General features: G+C 50.2%; 1 protein-coding gene across 1 annotated transcript; it reads right to left on the reverse strand.

The window, feature by feature from the left end:
- Window positions 1-1809: 1809 nt before the first annotated feature.
- Window positions 1810-5873, reverse strand: MXRA8 (matrix remodeling associated 8). The gene is made up of 10 exons (XM_007525708.3): window positions 5738-5873; window positions 4476-4496; window positions 4068-4370; window positions 3862-3963; window positions 3292-3762; window positions 3007-3165; window positions 2851-2893; window positions 2696-2775; window positions 2540-2620; window positions 1810-2414 (listed from the first exon to the last, which is right to left on the reverse strand). Exons 1-10 carry the CDS (start codon window positions 5784-5786, stop codon window positions 2389-2391), a joined length of 1335 nt encoding a protein of 444 aa, XP_007525770.1. The 5' UTR covers window positions 5787-5873; the 3' UTR covers window positions 1810-2388.
- Window positions 5874-20215: the final 14342 nt, after the last annotated feature.

Raw genomic sequence — 20215 nt, forward strand, 5'->3', positions numbered from 1 at the left:
GCAAAAGAGAACCTTGGGCTGTGTAGGGTCCCTTCATATGCTGCTTCTGCTCTGGGAGGGAGGCACCCTGGAGGAAGGTCACTTGAAGAGACCCCTCACTGACCAGAGAGGAGAGAGGCGCTAGGAAGAAGCCTGAATCTGAATTTGGGGTGACCAGTACTCCCCTCAAAGCTGGCTGGAAGGATGGGAGATAGCACAATGATTCTGCAAAAGCTTTTTGTGCCCGAGGCTCTGAGGTTTCAGGTTCAATCCCCAGCACCACCAAAAGCCAGAGCTGAGCAGTCCCCTCCTCATTTTTCCTCTGTATCTGTTATTACAATAAATAAGTTTATATTTTGCACCAAATCAAAAGACTGGGAAAGGGGGCTGAAGGAGGGAGTGGCTTTGGTGCATGATGGTGAAAAAGGACTTAAGTTGGTCCTTTCCACCAATCATGGGAAGATGTTAAAGTGTACCTGAGTTAAAGTCAACCATTAACACCACCCATAAAATAAAAATTGTAAAATCATTATAAAAAAGAAAGTGGCGCTAAGCGCACGTGGTGCAAAGCTCAAACACCAGCGTGAGTATCCAGGTTCGAGACCCCCCTCCCCCCCCCCCCCCCCCCGCACCCCACCTGCAGGGGAGTCACTTCACAAGTGGTGAAGCAGGTCTGCAGGTGTCTGTCTTTCTCTCCTCCTCTCTCCATTCTCTCTGTCCTATCCAGCAACGATGACATCAATAACAATCATAACTACAACAATAAAACAAAGGCAACAGAAGGGAATAAATAAATAAATAAATATTATAAGAAAAGAAAGTGGCGGCACACCTAGTTGAATGCACAGATTACAGTGAGCAAGAATCCAGGTTCAAGTCCCCAATCCCCACCTATAGGGAGGTATCTTCATGAGCAAAGAAGCAGTGCTGCGGGTCTTTTAAACCAGAGCACTACTAGCTCTGGTTCATGGTGGTGCAAAGGATTGGACCTGGGACCTTGGAGCCTCAGGCATGAAAGTCTCTGCATAACCATTATGCTAGCTAGCCCCCTCCCCCCTTTTTTTTTTATTGATACCAGGTTTATCCCTGGGTCTTGCCCGCACTACAAATTCACTGTTCTCTCCCAGTTGCTTTTTCTTTCTTTTTTTTTTCTATTTTATTTGACAGAGAGAAGTTGGGGGGGCATAGAGGAGAGATACCTGCAGACCTGTTTCACGGCTCATAAATTTGCAGGCACAGGGCTACAGACCCAGAAACAGTGCCTCCTGTGTGACACTGATCCTATCCCAGGGAGGGCTGGCAGCCAGAGGCCTAGGCTAATCCCCACTGATAGTAAGCAGGTAGGCTGGGCCTAGAGCAGGTTGCCAGATCCTGAACCCTCAGCAGAAAGAACTTGTCTTAGTGGGGTCAGGGGACACTGGTCTGGGAGGGAGACCTGTTCTCAGGCTTCCTGTCTGCCTTCTCTATGACAGGGCCCTGTCACTACCCAGCTCTCCTGGAAGCATACCAAGGCTTCTTCTAGCAGCCCACTCCCTGTTCCCCTGCCCATTGATCCTCATGAAGATTGATCTTCAGTCCATCCCCCAGCCCCCACCCCGCCACAGTCATAGCCACCCTCATGTGCCTCTCCATATTGAGCCCTCAGTGTGACAGGAGTAGGTGACATTGTTGGCTCTGATGTCACCATTCCCAGGAGACCCTCACTCCACCTCCTTCCTCCACAAAGGAGAGGACAAGACTGGACTTCCGATGATGAGGTAGCTTCTGTAGACCCAGAGTCTGCCCACCCAGGACGTGGGAGTGCTGCATGGGGCGTACTTGTGCCAAGTCTAAAAATCAGATGTGGCCTTTATTGTAAAGGTAAAAGCCCCTGTGGAGGAATAAATGTTGGCAAGGGGGTAGCAGCAAGGCCACCCCAGAAACTGTCACCCTTCCCTGTCCTCAGCTAAACAGAAGCTGGAGTCTGGGTCCCAGCCCAGGGAGGGGCCTCAACTGGGGACCAGCGTCAGAAATCACATGGAGCCCAGTGACTGTGCAGGATGTTTGTTAAGACTGTGGCGGACTGGGCAGCAGAGAGGGGGCGGATGGGGGGCCTCCCAGGGGGCCCTCCCCTCTGCCTTCCCCTCCCCACTCAGGGAGCATCAGTGAACCTGTAGTCCTGGGGCCAGGGAAAGAGAATACTTGGCTAGGATAAACCAAAGCACAGTCCCAGGACAGGCAGGTGAACTTTCAGCACCTGGGGCTGCTGAAAGGGGAGCACTGCTGGTGTGATCCAGAGTGCTCTGCAGGCAGGCAGGCCAGCCAAGTTCAGGACAGCGGGACCAGCCGCTGGCTCCAGGTGGAAAGGTGTCCTCAGAGATGAAGCAGGGGTTGGCAGAGCCACAGGCCCAGCCAGGAGCCGAGGCTCCCTTACTTGCAGTACTCCTTCCGAAACTCTAGAAGGAAGCAGCAGGCTTTTCAGTGGCCGCCCAAGCCATGGGGAGCAGTGGTCTCAGGGACTACTGATGTCAGGGGCTGAGATCATGGGTAGGGGGAGGAACTGGAGCTGGAGTCATCTCACCTTTGTCCAGGTCAATGTTCTTGGCAGGTAGAGGGCAGTGGACCAGCCCAGCCCTCTCCTTCAGGATGTTGTTTTTGTAATCTGGGGCAAAGAAAGCAAGGGTGAGGCTCTGGGGAGGTACACCCCACCCAGTCCAGGCCCAGTGCCTGCTCTCACCTAGCTGAATATCCTCACTCCTGTGCAGAGGCAAGTCCCTTGTGGCCACCACCGCAATCTCCGACATGCTCATCTCCATCCTGAAGGGGGACAGTGGCAGGTTAGAGGAGCAGGGAGGAGGGGGCGTTCCTAGGAGAGCTGGCCAGAGCACTCACCCCTTGGAATTCCCCAGGTTCTTGTCCTGATGGTGTTCAAATCCTGGGACAGAAATGGGTGTTGGGGGAGGTCCCACTCCTTGGTTCCCCGTCTCCCCCAGCCCCTAACTTAGACTGGTGGGCTCCACCGAGGTGAGGTCCCTTCAGCCTGCTCACCCTCTCTGCTGCGCTGGCGGGTGGCAAGGATGACAGCGATGAGCAGCAGGATGAAGAGCAGCAGCGTGGCCAGCACGTAACCCAGCTGCTGGAAGAAGTGGGCCCGGCCCTCTGGGACGATGACATTAATGACGCTGTGGCCACGCTCCAGGGTGGGGTCTGCGGGACGGGGGGTGGGGTATGCAAAAGGAGGCATCAGAGGCTGCGCACCCAGTGAAGGAAAGGACGCCGCTTGGGAAGGAACAGGTGGCCGTGGGATCATATGGGGGGGCGTCCCCCCTGCACCTGGGCCGGGGGCGCCGCTGCGGCTAGAGCCATTGCCAGGAGAGGCCTGCGGGGGTGGCGGGGCGGCGGGTGGCTGGACGCTGAGATGGAAGATGCGGCGCTCATGCAGACCGCAGTAATGGTGGTGCAGGTGGCATGAATAAGTGCCCTGGTCGGCCGGCTCCAGCGGGTCGATGCGCAGCGAGAAGTCGCCGCGTGCGAAGGCGTCGGCCGCCACGGCCACGCGGTCCCGCAGGAAAGGAGGCGCGTAGGCACGGCGCTCGCCAGACGCGTAGAGATCCAGCAAGCGGTCGGCGCGGTCGTGTGGCACCCCGGGAGGCTGGCGGTCCCAATGCACCACCTGCTGCGCCTCTTCCAGATGCCGGTCGGTCCACACGTGCTCGCGGTTCAGGCAGGTCAGCAGCGCCGGCGCGCCAAGCGCAGCCACCAGCACTTCCTTCTCGCCGTCCCAGTGCGCGCCGACTGCCAGGGCTAGGGTGGGGAGGCGGTTAGGTTGCGCGATTAGCTTGCGCGAGGTGCCCGAATGGGGAGTGGTGGAGCAATAGAGGGGCACTAGGCAGGGACACTCACGGTCATCAGTGACGCGGAGGCGCACGGCCAGGCTCTGGTACAGGTGACAGTAGTGGTGGTGCAGGTTGCAGGTGTACAGCCCCTCGTCCGCCTCTTCCACCTCTGCACTCCAAGAAAGTGAGCTCAGCTGCCGGGTCCAAGTCGTGCCCCTCGCCCCACATACCAGCCAGGCCCCGGCTCCCAGGGCCCAGTACCCCCGCCAGTACCCTGGATGAGCAGTGAGAAGTTGCCGTCATGGAAGGCGGAGGGTGGCAGCAGCAGGCGGCCGTGGTCTCGCGCTTCATACACACGCTGCTCGCCCGCTGAGTACATGTCGAGCAGCCGGCGCGGGGAACCGTGCGAAGGGCTGGCAAAGTCCCAGTGCACTACACGCTGCCTGTCGTGCAGCCGGTCCTGCGTCCACACCATGCGTGGGCTCTGGCACAGCAGCAGGGCCTGCGAGCCTGCTGCCCAGCTCACCGTCGACTCAGACACCACAGAGCCCCCTGCCATCCCGGGCGCAGACGACCCTGGGGGTAGGGGGCGTCACAGGGAGGAGACAGAGGAGGACGGGGTGGGGGCAGGGGACAGCCAGAGAGAGGGGTAGTAGCGGTTCAGGGGCGGGGGGTACTCACCTGAGCACAGGACCGCAGAGCCTGCAAGGGAAGAAGGGCAGTCACTAAGGCACACACCTTTTTTTTTTTTAATTATTATTTATTTTCCCTTTTGTTGTCCTTGCTATTCTGTTGTAGTTATTGTCGTTGATCTTGTCGTTGGATAGGACAGAGAGAAATAGAGAGAGGAGGGGAAGACAGAGAGGGGGAGAGAAAGACAGACACCTGCAGACCTGCTTCACCGCCTGGGAAGCGACTCCCCTGCAGGTGGGGAGCCGGGGCTTGAACCAGGATCCTTACTCTGGTCCCCGCGCTTTACCTTTTTTTTTTTTATATAAGACAGAAATTAAGAGGGGAAGGGGAGACACAAAGACACCTGCAGCACTGCCTCACTGCTAGTGAAGCTTTCTCCCTGCAAGTAGAGACCCCGTAGTAGTTTTGAACCCAGATCCATGAGCATGGTAACCTGTGCACTCAATTTGATGCTCCACTGCCAGGTCCCATTTGGGACCCAGCACCCAGGGAGAGCCCTCTCCAGCCAGCAGGGACAGGCACTTGTTATACTGCCCCAGCTCACAGCCACCTTACCCTTTGGAGGGTGTGTCAAGCCAGCAGTCACCCCAGGGGAGGGGAGGTGATGCCACGCTCAGACCCCACACTGGCAGCTCTGCAGTCTGTGCTTGTCACCAAGGACCACCTTCAGAATGCCAGCTGCCAGCACTTGGCCATCTGACTGCGACACAGGGGGGTGGGCACAAGGCCCACTGAAGCTGTGCTTACCCTCACACACACTCTCATGAGGGGCTGAGGTCTGAGGCAGGAGACTGGACTTGGGAGTGACCCCAGTTCTTGCCCAAGGCCAAGTCGCTGCTCCAGCTGTGGCCAAGTGCCCCGCAGCCAGGGAGGAATGTGCTGGCTCAGCTAGAGGAAGGGGGTGCGTGCAGGCCCCCCTTCCACACAGCCTCTGGGAACCCACACTTCTTGGACTCCTCTCCATGCCACAGACCCCTGGCACCTGGGAGAAGAGCTTGGAGGAGACCCTATGGGGTTTGAAGCATCCCAGCCCCCTCCCCTTCTCGGTTCTTGCTCCCAGTTTTCTCCAAATATCTCACTCTCCTGGGGTGTGTCTGGGGTGATCACAGGAACTCCCTCAACCTCACCCCACCCCACCCCACCCCCCTGCAGACCTGTCCCCTTCCCACCCACTGTCCTATTCCTCTTGCCTGGAGCTTATGGGGCTTTGGCAGAGAACCCACCTCCGACCCATGCCCACACACACTTACTTTGCAGTAGTGCGAGTTTCCAGAGCAGCAGCCCTGAGTGCAGCTCCATGGTTCGGCCAGCCTGCCGGCTTTGTCTCCCTCCAGCTGGAAGTCTCCGGAAAAACAGCTTGGCCCCCTCCCCCTCCCCAGCGCCCCGCCATGACATCACAGAGCCCTGGGCTGGGACCGGCTGCAGACCGCCCCCTCTGCTCCTGCCAGGCCCCTTGCCCCCACCCCTTGCCTGGCCTGGTGCAGATGGGAGGGGAGGGCCAGGGCTACTCCGTCCCAGAGTCCCAGATGCTGGGCCAGCCCCTCTGGTTTGGGGCCAGGAGAAGGGCTAGAGCCCTGTCTCCAAGGGCAGGGGACCTAAGGGTACGACCCCAGTACAGGATTGCAAGTCAGTTGGCATCAGTTTGGCAGCAGGCTGGGTTCTAGGGTGAGCATTCCCTGTATGCTCACTAGAGCAGCTTGGTGGCTCTGAAACCAGAGCCAGATTACAGTTCTGGGGAGCACCCAGGGGGCCAGGGGTAGGGTGGGGTAGGGGCATAGTAGTCCTGCAGTACAAATTTGAAGCTCTGGGAACACTTAAGAGAGTCACATAAACAAATAGGAAATAACAGAGCACACTGTAGCAAACCCACTCTTTTTAGTTAAGCAAACCTCAGGGGGGAAAAAATCTAAATCTAGACAACCAAAAAGCCCAAAGCACATTTGGATTGAATTACAGCCACAGGCCCCCTGTCCTTGGCAGATGAGCCAGGGGCTCACCCTTGAACTCTGCCCTGACCCCCAAATCCTTAGACTCCAGTTCTGAGGTGGGGGGTGGAGGAGGCTGTAGAGAGGGAGCGAGGGGCAGGAGTGGGCAGGACAGACAGGCTGTGAGATCACTGAGAACCTCCCACAGACCAGACTTCCCCAAGTCCCCTGACCCAGGGCAGCCAGGCTGCAGGGTGGAGCCCCTTTCCCAACTGGAGTTAGAACTTGCTCCCTGGCTCCTCCCTGGACCTTTCATTCTGGAAAAACAGCCCCACCTAGCCCGCCTTAAGGCCTGGCCTGGCCTCCTGTTTTCCTAACTGGTTTATATTAACACTGCTGCCTCCCCCTAGCCTCATTGTATCTTTTCTCCTCTCTGTGCTTTAGCCTCTGTGGACCATTTTCCAAGCAGAAGTGCCTGCCCTGGGGCCTGGGTTCACTCTCAGCCCCTGCAGAGCCCACCTCTAGACAAGTGTGACAGTCCTACTCTTGTTTCAAAGTCTGGGGGTCAGGGGCCTTGAGCCCATCCCTCTTTTGCCCAATGCTGATCTGGGGGGTACCACCTGGGGAGCTGCCTCTGCACAGGATGGGAAGAGTCTGTAAGAACCAAGAGAGCAGTTAAGGGCCTGAGGCCTCCTTCCTCCAGTCCCCATCCCCTAGCCCCCAGCCCCAGTCCTCAACAGGACTGCACAGCAGCCGCTCACCAGGCCACCTGACATACCCCCCCCCCTGCTTCTGCCCCCCCCCCCACACACACACTGCCAGGGAGCCCCCTGTTCCTTCTAGGGCTTAGGGCTGCCCACTGGATCCAGCTGTGTGGCTTGTGCCCAGCCTAGCACTCCTAGGAGAGTGAACAGACCAGGACAGAAAGAGCCACCAACACCACACAGTCCTACCCTTGGTCCTGGCCAAGCCCCAGCCAGACCAGAGTGCTGTCCCATTGCTGTCTCCCTCCTCCTACAAGGCCTGGCTCAAAGAAGGGACCAGCCCTCACTGGGCTTGTGTTCCCAGCAGAACATTCCAGGCAGCCTGCTCACTGGGAGGAAAACCACAGGCATCTCAGTGCTGGAGTTCGGAGCACCTACTGTGCGCTAGCTAGCAGGGGCTTTGGCACCCTAGCAGAGCAGGCCCTGCAGCCAGAGGGGAGGCAGAGGGCAGTCCCTCTAGCTGAGTGCATGGTGAGAGATGTTTCAGGAGGTGACAGAGCAGGGGACCCTTTGAGCTAGTCTCCTGGGAGAGTGGGGAGTGGGAGGTCTATGGGTGGGGCAGAGGGAGTCCTGGGGCCTCATAACTGAAAGGATGTGGTGGGGAGGAAATGCCAGGCTGGTGCTCTTGGATCCTTGGGACTTCACTTGAGCTTCCAGGAGGCTGAGCAGAGGCAGAGATGGCAGATGCCCCCTAGAATTTCTTACTCCATATCCCCACAAAGTACGAAGAGACTGGCTGGTGGCAGAGCCCTTGGCACCCCGGTGACCAGGGGCTGAGGTGTCACTCCCTAATGTGGAATTTGCATCAACACCAAACTTGAGTGAGCCTCTCCTGTGTGTGGAGGGCCCCCACCCCTGACAGCCAGAAAAATAGACCTTGCTTGTTGGCCACAAGACTCAGGACGAGCAGGCAGTACCCAGTGCTGTCAGCAATGGGCATGTCCTGTTAGGTGCCAACTCTGTGGTCATGTGAATCTGACTATCTCCCACCACAGAGGCAGGGCAGGACTGGGTAGAGCAAAGCCGAAAGCTCCACAAGGAGAGCCAACGGCTGCAGCCCAGAGGCCTTGGTTTCTGGACCTGGTTAGATGTGGGTGGCAGTGTGGCTGAGCAACTGTGGACACAAGTTCAAGGGCTAGAGAGACATCATGGTGGCAACACAGGGGACTTGCATTCAAGGAGGTTCAGTGGTGGTGCACCCAATTGAGAACAAGTTACAATGGATAAGGTCCCAGGCTCAAACCCCAGGTCCCTACCTACAGGAGGAAAGCTTCATGAGCAGCAAAGTGGTAAAGCACTGCTGCAGGTCTCTCTCTCTCCTCTCCCCCCCAATCACCACTCAGTTTCTGTCTCTATTCAATAAATAATAAATTTAAAAGAAATACTTGTATTCAAGGGGTCCCAGATTCAGCCCTCAGTACCACCAAGAGGCAGAGCTAAGGGTAAGACCTCAGTGCAGAGAGCAGCTTGGCTATTCTGCTGGTCTGGGATCCTAGTGTTTCTTCTCAGACCTGAGGTGGCATGGATGGGAGGCAGGAAGCAGTGCACTCAGATTGCTGGGACTTAAGTCCAGTATGAGCACCTGGAGATGAAGGCCTTGCTTCCAGAGCCAGCTGACCTGTCACCCTGATGAACACCAAGGGCTGAGAGCAAAAGTGGTCATACTTTTGGTGAGACCCTTGGCCTGGTTTCTTGCTATTTATCATCAAGGGCTGTTATAATTGGGGACTCATTCACAGGTGCTTGTCATTTGGGGATGGTCACCTGTTTGTGGAGGTGCAGTAGGGGTGTTCACAGGCTGTGTGGTATATCCACGAGAGTCTTTTTTTTTAATTTTTTGTTTTGTTTTGATTTGCTTTATTTTTTTATATATTTATTTATTTATTCCCTTTTGTTGTCCTTGTTTTATTGTTGTAGTTATTATTGATGTCGTTGTTGTGGGATAGGACAGAGAGAAATGTAGAGAGGAGGGAAAGACAGAGGGGGAGAGAAAGATAGACACCTGCAGACCTGCTTCACCGCCTGTGAAGCGACTCCCCTGCAGGTGAGGATCCGGGGGCTCAAACTGGGATCCTTAAGCTGGTCCTTGCGCTTTGCACTACCTGTGCTTAACCTGCCATGCTACCACCCAAGTCCCTTTAATTTTTTTTTAAGATTTTATTTAGTCATGAGAAAGATAGGAGGAGAGAGAAAGAACCAGACATCGCTCTGGCACATGTGCTGCCGGGGATCAAACTCAGGACCTCATGCTTGAGAGTCCAAAGCTTTTACCACTGTGCCACCTCCTGGGCCACAATCCACGACAGTCTTCTCTCCTTTCTGACCGATCTGTGCTCAGCACCCTTGTGTATCCCTGGCTTTGAATCAGGAGCCAGACCCATTTTCCAACATATTCCTCCCATTTCTAACTGTACATGCCTGCCATCCCAGGGACTCTAACACAGAGCTCAACCAGTTTCTTGGGAGGAATGTTTGCCCTGTGTGTCCCTCTTCAGTGGAGTCTTACCCCAAAGTGTAGACCTAAGTTTCCAGCCTGGGGCAGGGACAAGCTTCATTTAACAAGGGAATCATGAGAGAAGGAGGTAGATTTGTGGTGTGGGAGGTGGCACAGTACCTACAGCATTGGATTCTCAAGCATGAAGTCCTGAGCTCAATCCTTGGCATCCCATGCACCAGAGTGATGCTTTGATTTTCCCCTCCTCTTTCATTAAGAAAACTTATTTTCTCCCCAATAAAGAAATTATTAAAAAATAATAAATAAAATACCTTATTTTTGGGGTCAGGCAGTAGCGTAGAGGGTTAAGTGCACATGGCACAAAGTGCAAGGACTGGCATAAGGATCCTGGTTCGAGGCCCCAGCTCCCCACCTGCGGGGGAGTCCCTTCACAGGTGGTGAAGCAGGTCTGCAGGTGTCTGTCTTTCTCTCTCCCTCTTTGTCTCCCTCCTCTGATTTCTCTCTGTCCTATTCAGCAACAACAGCAATGACAACAATAATAACAACAACAACAAGGATAACAACAAGGGCAACAAAATGAGGAAAATGGCCTCCGGAGCAGTGGATTTGTAGTGTAGGCACCCAGCCCTAGCAATAACCCAGGAGGCAAAAAAAACAAAAAACAAAAAACTTATTTTTAAGTAGAAACAGAGAGGCAGGGAGAGAGAGAATGAAAATACCATAGCGGGAGTCAGGCTGTAGTGCAGCGGGCTAAGCGCAGGTGGCGCAAAGCACAAGGACCTGCATAAGGATCCCGGTTCGAGCCCCAGCTCCCCACCTGCAGGGGAGTCGCTTCACAGGCGGTGAAGCAGGTCTGCAGGTGTCTATCTTTCTCTCCCCCTCTCTGTCTTCCCCTCCTCTCTCCATTTCTCTCTGTCCTATCCAACAACGACAACAACAATAATAACTACAACAATAAAACAACAAGGGCAACAAAAGGGAATAAATAAAATAAATATTAAAAAAATTAATAAAAAAAAGAGAGAAAAAAAAAAAGGAAAGTACCATAGCACTGAACACTAAAGTCTCCTTCAAAGCAGTGGGGGCCAGGCTTGAACTTAGGTGTTACACAACAGTACTTAAATAAGTAAAAAAAAAAAAAAATACATAGATGGGGGCAGGCGGTAGCACAGCAGGTTAAGCACACATGGTGCAAAGCACAAGGACTGGCACATAAGGATCCCTGTTCAGGCCCCAGCTTCCCACCTGCAGAGGAGTTGCTTCACAAACAGTGAAGCAGATCTGCAGGTGTCATCTATCTTTCTCTCCTCCTCTCTGTCTTCCCCTCCTCTCTCATTTTCTCTCTGTCCTATCCAACCACAATGGCAGCAATAACAACAATAATAATTACAACAACAATGATAAACAACAAAGGCAACAAAAGGGGGAAAAATAGCCTCCAGGAGCAGTGGATTTGTAGTGCAGACACAGAGCCCAGCAATAACCCTGGAGGCAAAAAACCAAAAAACATAGGCATTCATGCCTGATGCTCCAAGGTCCCAGATACAATACCTGGTATCAACATAAGCAGTGTTCTGATGGAAAAGCAATTAAAAATTGGAAAAAGAAGCTAGGCAGTGGCACACCTTGTTAAGTGCTCACATTACAGTGCACAAGGACTCAGGTTCAAGCCCCTGGCCCCCACCTGCAGAGGGAAAGCTTCCCAAGTGGGGAAGCAGGGCAGCAGCTGTCTTACTATCTCTCTTCCTCTCTATCTTCCCTCCTCTCTCAATTTCTCTCTGTTGATATGCAATAATAAATAAAAATTTAAAAAATTGGAAAAGCCTCTATTTGTAAAACAAAAAGTAGAGTGGTGGGCACACTCCATGGCCACAGCTATTCAGATATGCAAGGAAGCACTTGATGACATGCCATGATCAGAACTCAGCCACATGACTGGGAAGGGGGTAGGGGAACAAGCATAGAAACCATATCTCCTAGGGTGTGGGGTCAAAGGAACCCTCCTACACTGCTGGTGGGAATGTCAGTTGGTCCAACCTCTGTGGAGAACAGTCTGGAGAACTCTCCGAAGGCTAGAAATGGACCTACCCTGTGACCCTGCAATTCCTCTCCTGGGGATATATCCTAAGGAATCCAACACATCCATCCAAAAAGATCTGTGTACACATATGTTTTTGGCAGCACAATTTGTAATAGCCAAAACCTGGAAGCAACCCAGGTGTCCAACAACAGATGAGTGGCTGAGCAAGTTGTGGCATATATACACAATGGAATACTACTCAGCTGTAAAAAATGGTGACTTCACCGTTTTCAGCCGATCTTGGATAGACCTTGAAAAAATCATGTTGAGTGAAATAAGTCAGAAACAGAAGGATGAATATGGGATGATCTCACTCTCAGGCCGAAGTTGAAAAACAAGATTAGAAAAGAAAACACAAGTCGAACCTGAAATGGAATTGGAGTATTACACCAAAGTGAAAGACTCTGGGGTGGGTGGGTAGGTGGGGAGAATACAGGTCCATGAAAGATGATGAATGACATAGTGGGGGTTGTATTGTTAAATGGGAATCTGGGGAATGCTATGCATGTACAAACTATTGTATTTACTATTGAATGTAAAACATTAATTCCCCAATAAAGAAATAAATTATTTTTAAAAAAAAGGGAAACTGGGAAATGTTATGCATGTACAAACTATTATATTTACTGTTGAATGTAAAACATTAATTCCCCAATAAAGAAATAAATTATTTAAAAATAAATAAATAAATAATAAAGAAATAAAAAATAATTAATAAATAAGTAATGTCAAAGGACAAAAAAAAGAAAAAAGAAACCATATCTCCTGAGGAAAGAGGGCCATGTTGTACAACAGATTCAAATCATGGTGGGGACTTGCCCAAGGACAAGAGACTGAGTGTGGCTGACACTCACTTCCTGACCCAGGATAGGGGACAGATAAATTTCTTCTAGTTTATAATACATTCTGTAAATAAAGATATCTCTCTCTGTGAATCCATTGCTCCTAGAAGACATTTTTAATTTTTTATTAGATAGGACAGAGAGAAATTAAGAGAGGTGGGGAGATAGGGCTAGAGAGACACCTGCAGACCTGCTTCACTGCTTGTGAAGCAACCCCCCTGGCATGTGGGGAGCTAGGGATGCGAAATGGGATCCTTGTGCTTTGTACTATGTGCACTTAACTGGGTGTAGCACTGCCCAGCCCCCAGGATGATTGTGTGTGTCTCTCTCTCCCTCTCTCCATTATTATATATACATTTTTTTTTGCCTCCAGGGTTATTGCTGGGGCTCAGTGCCTGCACTATGAATCCACTGAGGCCTTTTTTTTTTCTTCCCTTTTGTTGTCCTTGTTGTTGTAGCTTTGCTGTGTTTATTATTGTTATTGTTGACGTCGTTTGTTGTTGGATAGGATAGAGAGAAATCGAGAGAGGAGGGGAAGACAGAGGGGGAGAGAAAGATAGACACCTGCAGACCTGCTTCACTGCTTGTGAAGAGACCCCCCTGAAGGTAGGGAGCCTGCTATCTTTGCAGACCTGCTTCACCACCTGTGAAGTGACTCCCCTGCAGGTGGGGTGCTGGGGGCTGGAACCGGGATCCTTACGCTGGTCTTTGCGCTTTGTGTCACGTATGCTTAACCCGCTGCGCTACTGCCCGACCCCCTACACAAATATTTTTAAATGGTAACATACCTTTCCTTTTTTTTTTTTTTTTTGCCATGGGGTTATCACTGGGACTCAGTGCTAGCACATGTCCATCACTTCCTTCCTTTTTCTTTCTTTTTTTGGTACCAGAGCACTGCTCAGCTCTGGTTGATGGCAGTGTGGGGGATTGAACCTGGGACTTTTTTTTTCTTTTTTTTTCCTCCAGGGTTATTGCTGGGCTCGGTGCCTGCACCATGAATCCACTGCTCCTGGAGGCCATTTTTTCCCCCTTTTGTTGCCCTTGTTGTTGTAGCCTCGTTGTGGTTATTATTATTGCCATTGTTGATGTTCGTTGTTGGATAGGACAGAGAGAAATGGAGAGAGGAGGGGAAGACAGAGAGGGGGAGAGAAAGATAGACACCTGTAGACCTGCTTCACCGCTTGTGAAGTGACTCCCCTACAGGTGGGGAGCTGGGGGCTCGAACCGGGATCCTTATGCTGGTCCTTGCGCTTTGCGCCACATGCGCTTAACCCACTGGGCCACCACCCGACCCCCTGAACCAGGGACTTTTGAGAGCCTCAGGCATGAAAGTCTCTTTGCATAATCATTATGCTATACCCCCACTTTTTTTTTTAAGATTTTATTTATTTATTAGTGAGAAATATAGGAGAAGAGAGAGAAAGAACCAGACATCACTCTGGTGCATGTGCTGCCAGGGATTGAACTCAGGACCTCATGCTTGAGAGTCCAATGCTTTATCCATTGCGCCACCTCTCGGACCAATCCTTTTTCTTTTATTTTCTTTCTTTTATTTATTATTTTCTTTTTTTGACTCCAGGGTTATTTCTGGGGCTTGGTGCCTACACTATGAATCCACTGCACCTGGCTATTTTCTTCTATTTTTGTGTTGCAGAATTCATCCCCAAACATGAGACCAGAGCCAGGGGTGGTGAAAAGAGGAGTTTTAATATACCAGTGAGCAAGAGATATGGATATTTCCAGGAAGTTCTCTGCCAGAACAAAGGAACAGCACTGGGGGTTTTTTTGTTGGTTTTTTGTTTGTTTGTTTGTTTCCAGGGTTATTGCTGGGGCTCTGTGCCTGCACCATGAATCCACTGCTCCTGGAGGCCATTTCCCCCCCTTTTGTTGCCCTTGTTGTTGTAGCCTTGTTGTGGTTATTATTGTTGTTGTTGATGTCATTTGTTGTTGGATAGGACAGAGAGAAATGGAGAGAGGAGGGGAAGACAGATAGGAGGAGAGAAAGACACCTGCAGACCTGCTTCACCGCCTGTAAAGTGACACCCCTGCAGGTGGCGAGCCGGGGGCTCGAACCGAGATCCTCATGCTGGTCCCTGCGCTTTGTGATATGTGCGCTTCTAATCCTCTGCGTTACTGCCCGACCCCCAGCACAGTTTTATACAGAGTTTTACATCTCAGTTACAAAGGGAATGCAGATATTACCATACTGCAGGCACATGATCTTTGGCCCTGGTACTAGTTGGATATGGTGATCTTATCTCTTCTGGCTAGGCTGGATTCCTCCCTCACTGTTCTGCTTAGCAATGTGGAGGGAGAAGGTACGGTAGCTGCAGTCACTGTTACAAGGCATGTCAGACATAAGCTTATATTCATCTGTTTTCTATTTCAGTTGTTGCTGTTATTATTGCTATTGTTTTTGCTGGATAAGAAAGAGAGAAATAGAGAGGAGGGGAAGATAGAGAGAGGGGGAGAGAGAGACACCTGTAGACCTGCTTTACTGCTTGTGAAGTGACCCCCCACACACCCCCTGAAGGTGGGGAGCTGGGGCTCAAACCGGGATCCGTATGCTAGTCCTTGCGTTTCACACTATGTGCACTTAACCTGATGAGCTACTGCCTGGCCCCTCCTTCCTTTTTTCTTATTTATTTATTTATTTATTTTTCCTTTTGTTGCCCTTATTTTTTTTTATTGTTGTTGTAGTTATTGTTGTTCTTATTGATGTTGTCATTATTGGATAGGACAGAGAGAAATGGAGAGAGGAGGGGAAAACAGAGAGGGAGAGAGAAAGATAGACACCTGCAGACCTGCTTCACCGCCTGTGAAGCGACTCCCCTGCAGGTGGGGAGCCGGGGGCTTGAACCTGAATCCTTACGCTGGTCCTTGGGCTTTGCACCACGTGCATTTAACCCGCTGCGCTACTACCCGACCCCCGAGGGACTTCTTTTTAAATAACCATTTGGAGGCCAGGTGGTATACTAGGTTGAGCATACTATTACCAGGTTCAAGCCCTTACTCCCCACCTACAGGGGAGATGCTACATGAGCAATGAAGCAGGTCTGTAAGTGTCTGTATTTCTCTCTCTCCCTTTCCTTCCCCTGCCCAGTTTCTCTCTCATATCAAGTAGAAATAGGAAAAAAAAGAAAAAAAAAAGAGGAAAAATAATGGTTCTGCAAAAATACTTTCATGCCTTAAACTCCAAATCCCAGGTTCAGTTTCCCACATTACCATAAGCTAGAGCTGAGTAGGGCTCTGGTATATCTCTCCAAACCAAAACAAATATATTAAAAAAAAAAAAAACAACTTTGGGGGGCAGTGGCACACCTAGTTAAGTGCACACATTACTATGTGCAAGGACCTGGCCCCCATCTGTAGGTAGGATAGTCCAGTGAAGAAATGCTGCAAGTATTTCTCTTTCTCGCTTCCTATCTCCCCTTTCCTCTCAATTTCTCTCTACCCTATCAAAGAAAGGGAAAAAAAAATAACTGCCTCTGGAAGCAGTGGATTAATTGTGCAGGCATCACTTCCCTACCATAACCCTGGAGGCAATAAAAAAAAAGAGAGAAAATAAAATAAGAATAATGGTTATACAAAAAGACTCGTGCCGGGAGTCAGGCGGTAGCACAGCGGGTTAAGCACAGGTGGTAAAAAGCACAAGGACCTGAGTAAAAATCCCAGTTCAAGCCCTCGGCTCTCCACTTGCAGGGGGAGTCACTTCACAGGCAGTGAAGCAGGTCTGCAGGTGTCTTTCTCTCCCTCTCTGTCATCCCCTCCTCTCTCCATTTCTGTCCTATCCAACAACAACATCAACAGCAAGTACAACAACAATGAAAAACAACAAGGGCAACAAAAGGGAAAATAGTAAATTAATATAAAAAAATCCTCATGCCTAAACTTAGTTGAGCATGTATATACATTACAGTGCACAATGATCTGGGTTAAAAACCCTGGTCCCTACCTGTAGGCAGAAGCCTTAAGAGTGGTATAGGGGGGCAGGGGTAGATAGCATAATGGTTATGCAAAGAGACTCTCATGCCTGAGGCTCCGAAGTCGTAGGTTCAATCCCCCACACCACAATAAACCAGAGCTGTGCAGTGCTCTGGTGTTTCACTCTGTGTCATTCTCTGCATCTCTCTCAAAAATAAAATGTTAAAAAAAAAAGAGAGAGAGAGAGAGAGAGAGAGAGAGTGGTGTAGGGGAGTCATGAAATAGCACTACGGGTTAAGTACACGTGGCGCAAAGTTCAAGGTCCAGCTTAAGGATCCCAGTTTGAGCCCTGGGCTCCCCACCTGCAGGGGAGTCGATTCACAAGCGGTGAAACAGGTCTGCAGGTGTCTTTCTCTCCCCGTCTTCCCCTCCTCTCTCCATTTCTCTGTCCTATTCAACAACAATGACATCAATTAGAACTACTATAATAAAACAAGGGCAACAAAAGGGAATAAATAAACAAATAAATGAGTGGTATAATGCTGCTGCTGTCACAGAATGGGAGAAGATCTTTACATGCCATACATCAGATAAGAGTTTAATAACCAACATATATAAAGAGCTTGCCAGACTCAACAACAAGACAACAAATAACCCCATCCAAAAATGGGGAGAGGACTTGGACAGAATATTGACCACAGAAGAGATCCAAAAGGCTGAGAAACACATGAAAAAATGCTCCAAGTCTCTGATTGTCAGGGAAATGCAAATAAAGACAACAATGAGATATCACTTCACTCCTGTGAGAATGTCATACATCAGAAAAGGAAACAGCAGCAACTGCTAGAGAGGTTGTGGGGTCAAAGGAACCCTCCTGCACTGCTGGTGAGAATGTAAATTGGTCCAGCCTCTGTGGAGGACAGTCTGGAGAACTCCCAGAAGGCTAAAAATGGACCTACCCTATGACCCTGCAATTCCTCTCCTGGGGATATATCCTAAGGAACCCAACACATCCAACCAAAAAGATCGTGTACACATATGTTCTTGGCAGCACAATTTGTAACAGCCAAAACCTGGAAGCAACCCAGGTGTCCAACAACAGATGAGTGGCTGAGCAAGTTGTGGCATATATACACAATGGAATACTACTCAGCTGTAAAAAATGGTGACTTCACCATTTTCAGCCGATCTTGGATGGACCTTGAAAAAATCATGTTGAGTGAAATAAGTCAGAAACAGAAGGATGAATATGGGATGATCTCACTCTCAGGCCGAAGTTGAAAAACAAGATTAGAAAAGAAAACACAAGTCGAACCTGAAATGGAATTGGAGTATTACACCAAAGTGAAAGACTCTGGGGTGGGTGGGTGGGTGGGGAGAATACAGGTCCATGAAAGATGATGAATGACATAGTGGGGGTTGTATTGTTAAATGGGAATCTGGGGAATGCTATGCATGTACAAACTATTGTATTTACTGTTGAATGTAAAACATTAATTCCCCAATAAAGAAATAAATTATTAAAAAAAAATGCTGCTGCTGTCTCTCCTTCTCTAAATCTTCTCACAACCTCTCTGTCTCTATACAAAATAAATAAATTTAAGTAGATACTAAACAAATAAAAAATTATTCTCATGCCTGAGGCTCCAAGGTCCCAGGTTCAATCTCCTGAACCACCATGTGCCAGAGCTAAGCAGTGTTCTGGTAAACAATAATAAATTTAGTAGAATACAATTTCGAAATACTTTTATTCAATTATTTATTGAAATAAAAGAAGTTGAAAGGGAAAGGAGATAGGGAGAAAAATACCTGTAGTGCTGTTTCACTGCCTGTGAAGATTTCCCTTTTTTAAATTCCCATCAGGGTCATCACTGGAACTTGGTGCTGACACCACAAATCCACTACCACATGTGACTTTTTTTTTTTTCCCTTTTCCTATTTTATTTGATTGGATAGAAAGAAATTACTAGAAAAGAGGGAGCTAGAGGGAGAAAGACACCTACAGTTCTGCTTCACTGTTCATGAACTGTCCACCCTGTAGGTATGGAGTAAAACTTGAACCCAGGTCCTTGGGCACGGTAACATGCAATTAACAAAGTGTGTCGGTAGCCGGGAGGTAGCGCAGCGGGTTAAGCGCACGTGGCGCAAAGCGCAAGGACCAGTGTAAAGATCCCGGTTCGAGCCCTCAGCTCCCCACCTGCAGGGAATCCCTTCACAGGCGGTGAAGCAGGTCTGCAGGTGTCTCTCTCTCTCCCCTTCTTTGTCTTCCCCTCCTCTCCCCATTTCTCTCTGTCCTATCCAACAACGAATGACATCAACAACAACAATAATAACTACAACAATAAAACAACAAGGGCAACAAAAGGAAATGAGTAAATAATACAATTTACTTTAGAAAAATAAGTGTCACTGCTTGCCCCCCCAATGTTTTTTAATTAATATATGTATTTAAATTAATTTATGTATTGGATAGAAATGGAGAGAAATCGACAAGGAAGGGGAAAAATAAGAGAGGGGCAGAGACAGAGACAACTGCAGCACCACTTCACTACTTGTGAGGCTTTCCTCCGGCAGGTAAGGAAAGGACCTGGATCCTTGCACACTGTAGTGTGTGCACTTAACTAAGAAAAAAAAAAAAATATATATATATATATTATTTTAAAGAAACAACCTTTAGAAGCTGGGAGGTCAGCCCTGACCAAAACTGTACATATAAAATGGGACCTGGGGAGTCGGGCTGTAGCGCAGCGGGTTAAGCGCAGGTGGTGCAAAGCACAAGGACCGGCATAAGGATCCCGGTTTGAACCCCAGCTCCCCACCTGCAGGGGAGTTGCTTCACAAGTGGTGAAGCAGGTCTGCAGGTGTCTATCTTTCTCTCCTCCTCTCTGTCTTCCCCTCCTCTCTCCATTTCTCTCTGTCCTATCCAACAACGACGACAACAATAACAACTACAACAATAAAACAACAAGGGCAACAAAAGGGAATAAATAAATAAAATAAATATTTAAAAAAATGGGATCTGGTCTTAGGAACCTAGCCAGATGGTAGATTGTAACCCTGTCCCCCTCAACTGTCAGGAAACCAAGGTCCCTGGAAGCACAATGAGGGGCCTCAGTGGGTCAAGGGCTGGGGTGGGTAGAGGCACCACAGCCAAGAGAGCAGAGAAGGGCTCAAAAGATAAAAATAACAATCCCATACTACCTGCTGAGAAGAGAATTGGGGGCGGTGGCATAGACCTACGGAGGGCAGTTTCAGGGGCTGACCACAGGACACTGAAGTTGGGCTCACCTGAGGCACCATCAGCTGGGACATCAGTCACAGAGAAATCTGACCCTCTATGTCGGAAGCACCCCACTGAGACCCCAAAAAGGTGGCTTGAGGAGTATGGAGCCTGTGCCTGCACTCCTGTTGACAGATATGGTCGGCCAGCCATGACCCAGTTCTTGGCTCCATTCAGTCTCCAGATGGCGGAACAACTAGCAGCAGACTTCTCCGCCCACCAGCCAGGAAGGGCAGGGTGAGTCACAGGGCAGCTACTGAAGCTGGAAGGAACTGGGAACAGCTGCTCTGCTGCATGGGCACGGGCCAAGGGTGCCTGGCTAGAGAGTACAGGATGATGCTGCCCCACTCACATGGTGAGCTAGGCCTGGGAAGAGTCTTAGGTGATATTAACCTGGTTATGGATGCCCAGTCAGGGCCTTGGGCTGCCAGGAGAGCGACTGCTCCCCTGGTGGCCAG

The sequence above is a fragment of the Erinaceus europaeus genome, chromosome 10 (assembly GCF_950295315.1).
Source record: "Erinaceus europaeus chromosome 10, mEriEur2.1, whole genome shotgun sequence".
Classification (NCBI taxonomy): Eukaryota; Metazoa; Chordata; class Mammalia; order Eulipotyphla; family Erinaceidae; genus Erinaceus; species Erinaceus europaeus.

Excerpts from the sequence above, each read along its gene's own strand:
- MXRA8 (XM_007525708.3), bottom strand. The coding sequence starts at position 5,786 with ATGGAGCTGCACTCAGGGCTGCTGCTCTGGAAACTCGCACTACTGCAA. Across the intron at positions 3,964-4,067 it reads CTTCTCACTGCTCATCCAGG|AGGTGGAAGAGGCGGACGAG; the intron begins GTACTGGCGGGG and ends CTTGGAGTGCAG. Across the intron at positions 3,166-3,291 it reads CAGCGGCGCCCCCGGCCCAG|ACCCCACCCTGGAGCGTGGC; the intron begins GTGCAGGGGGGA and ends CCCGTCCCGCAG.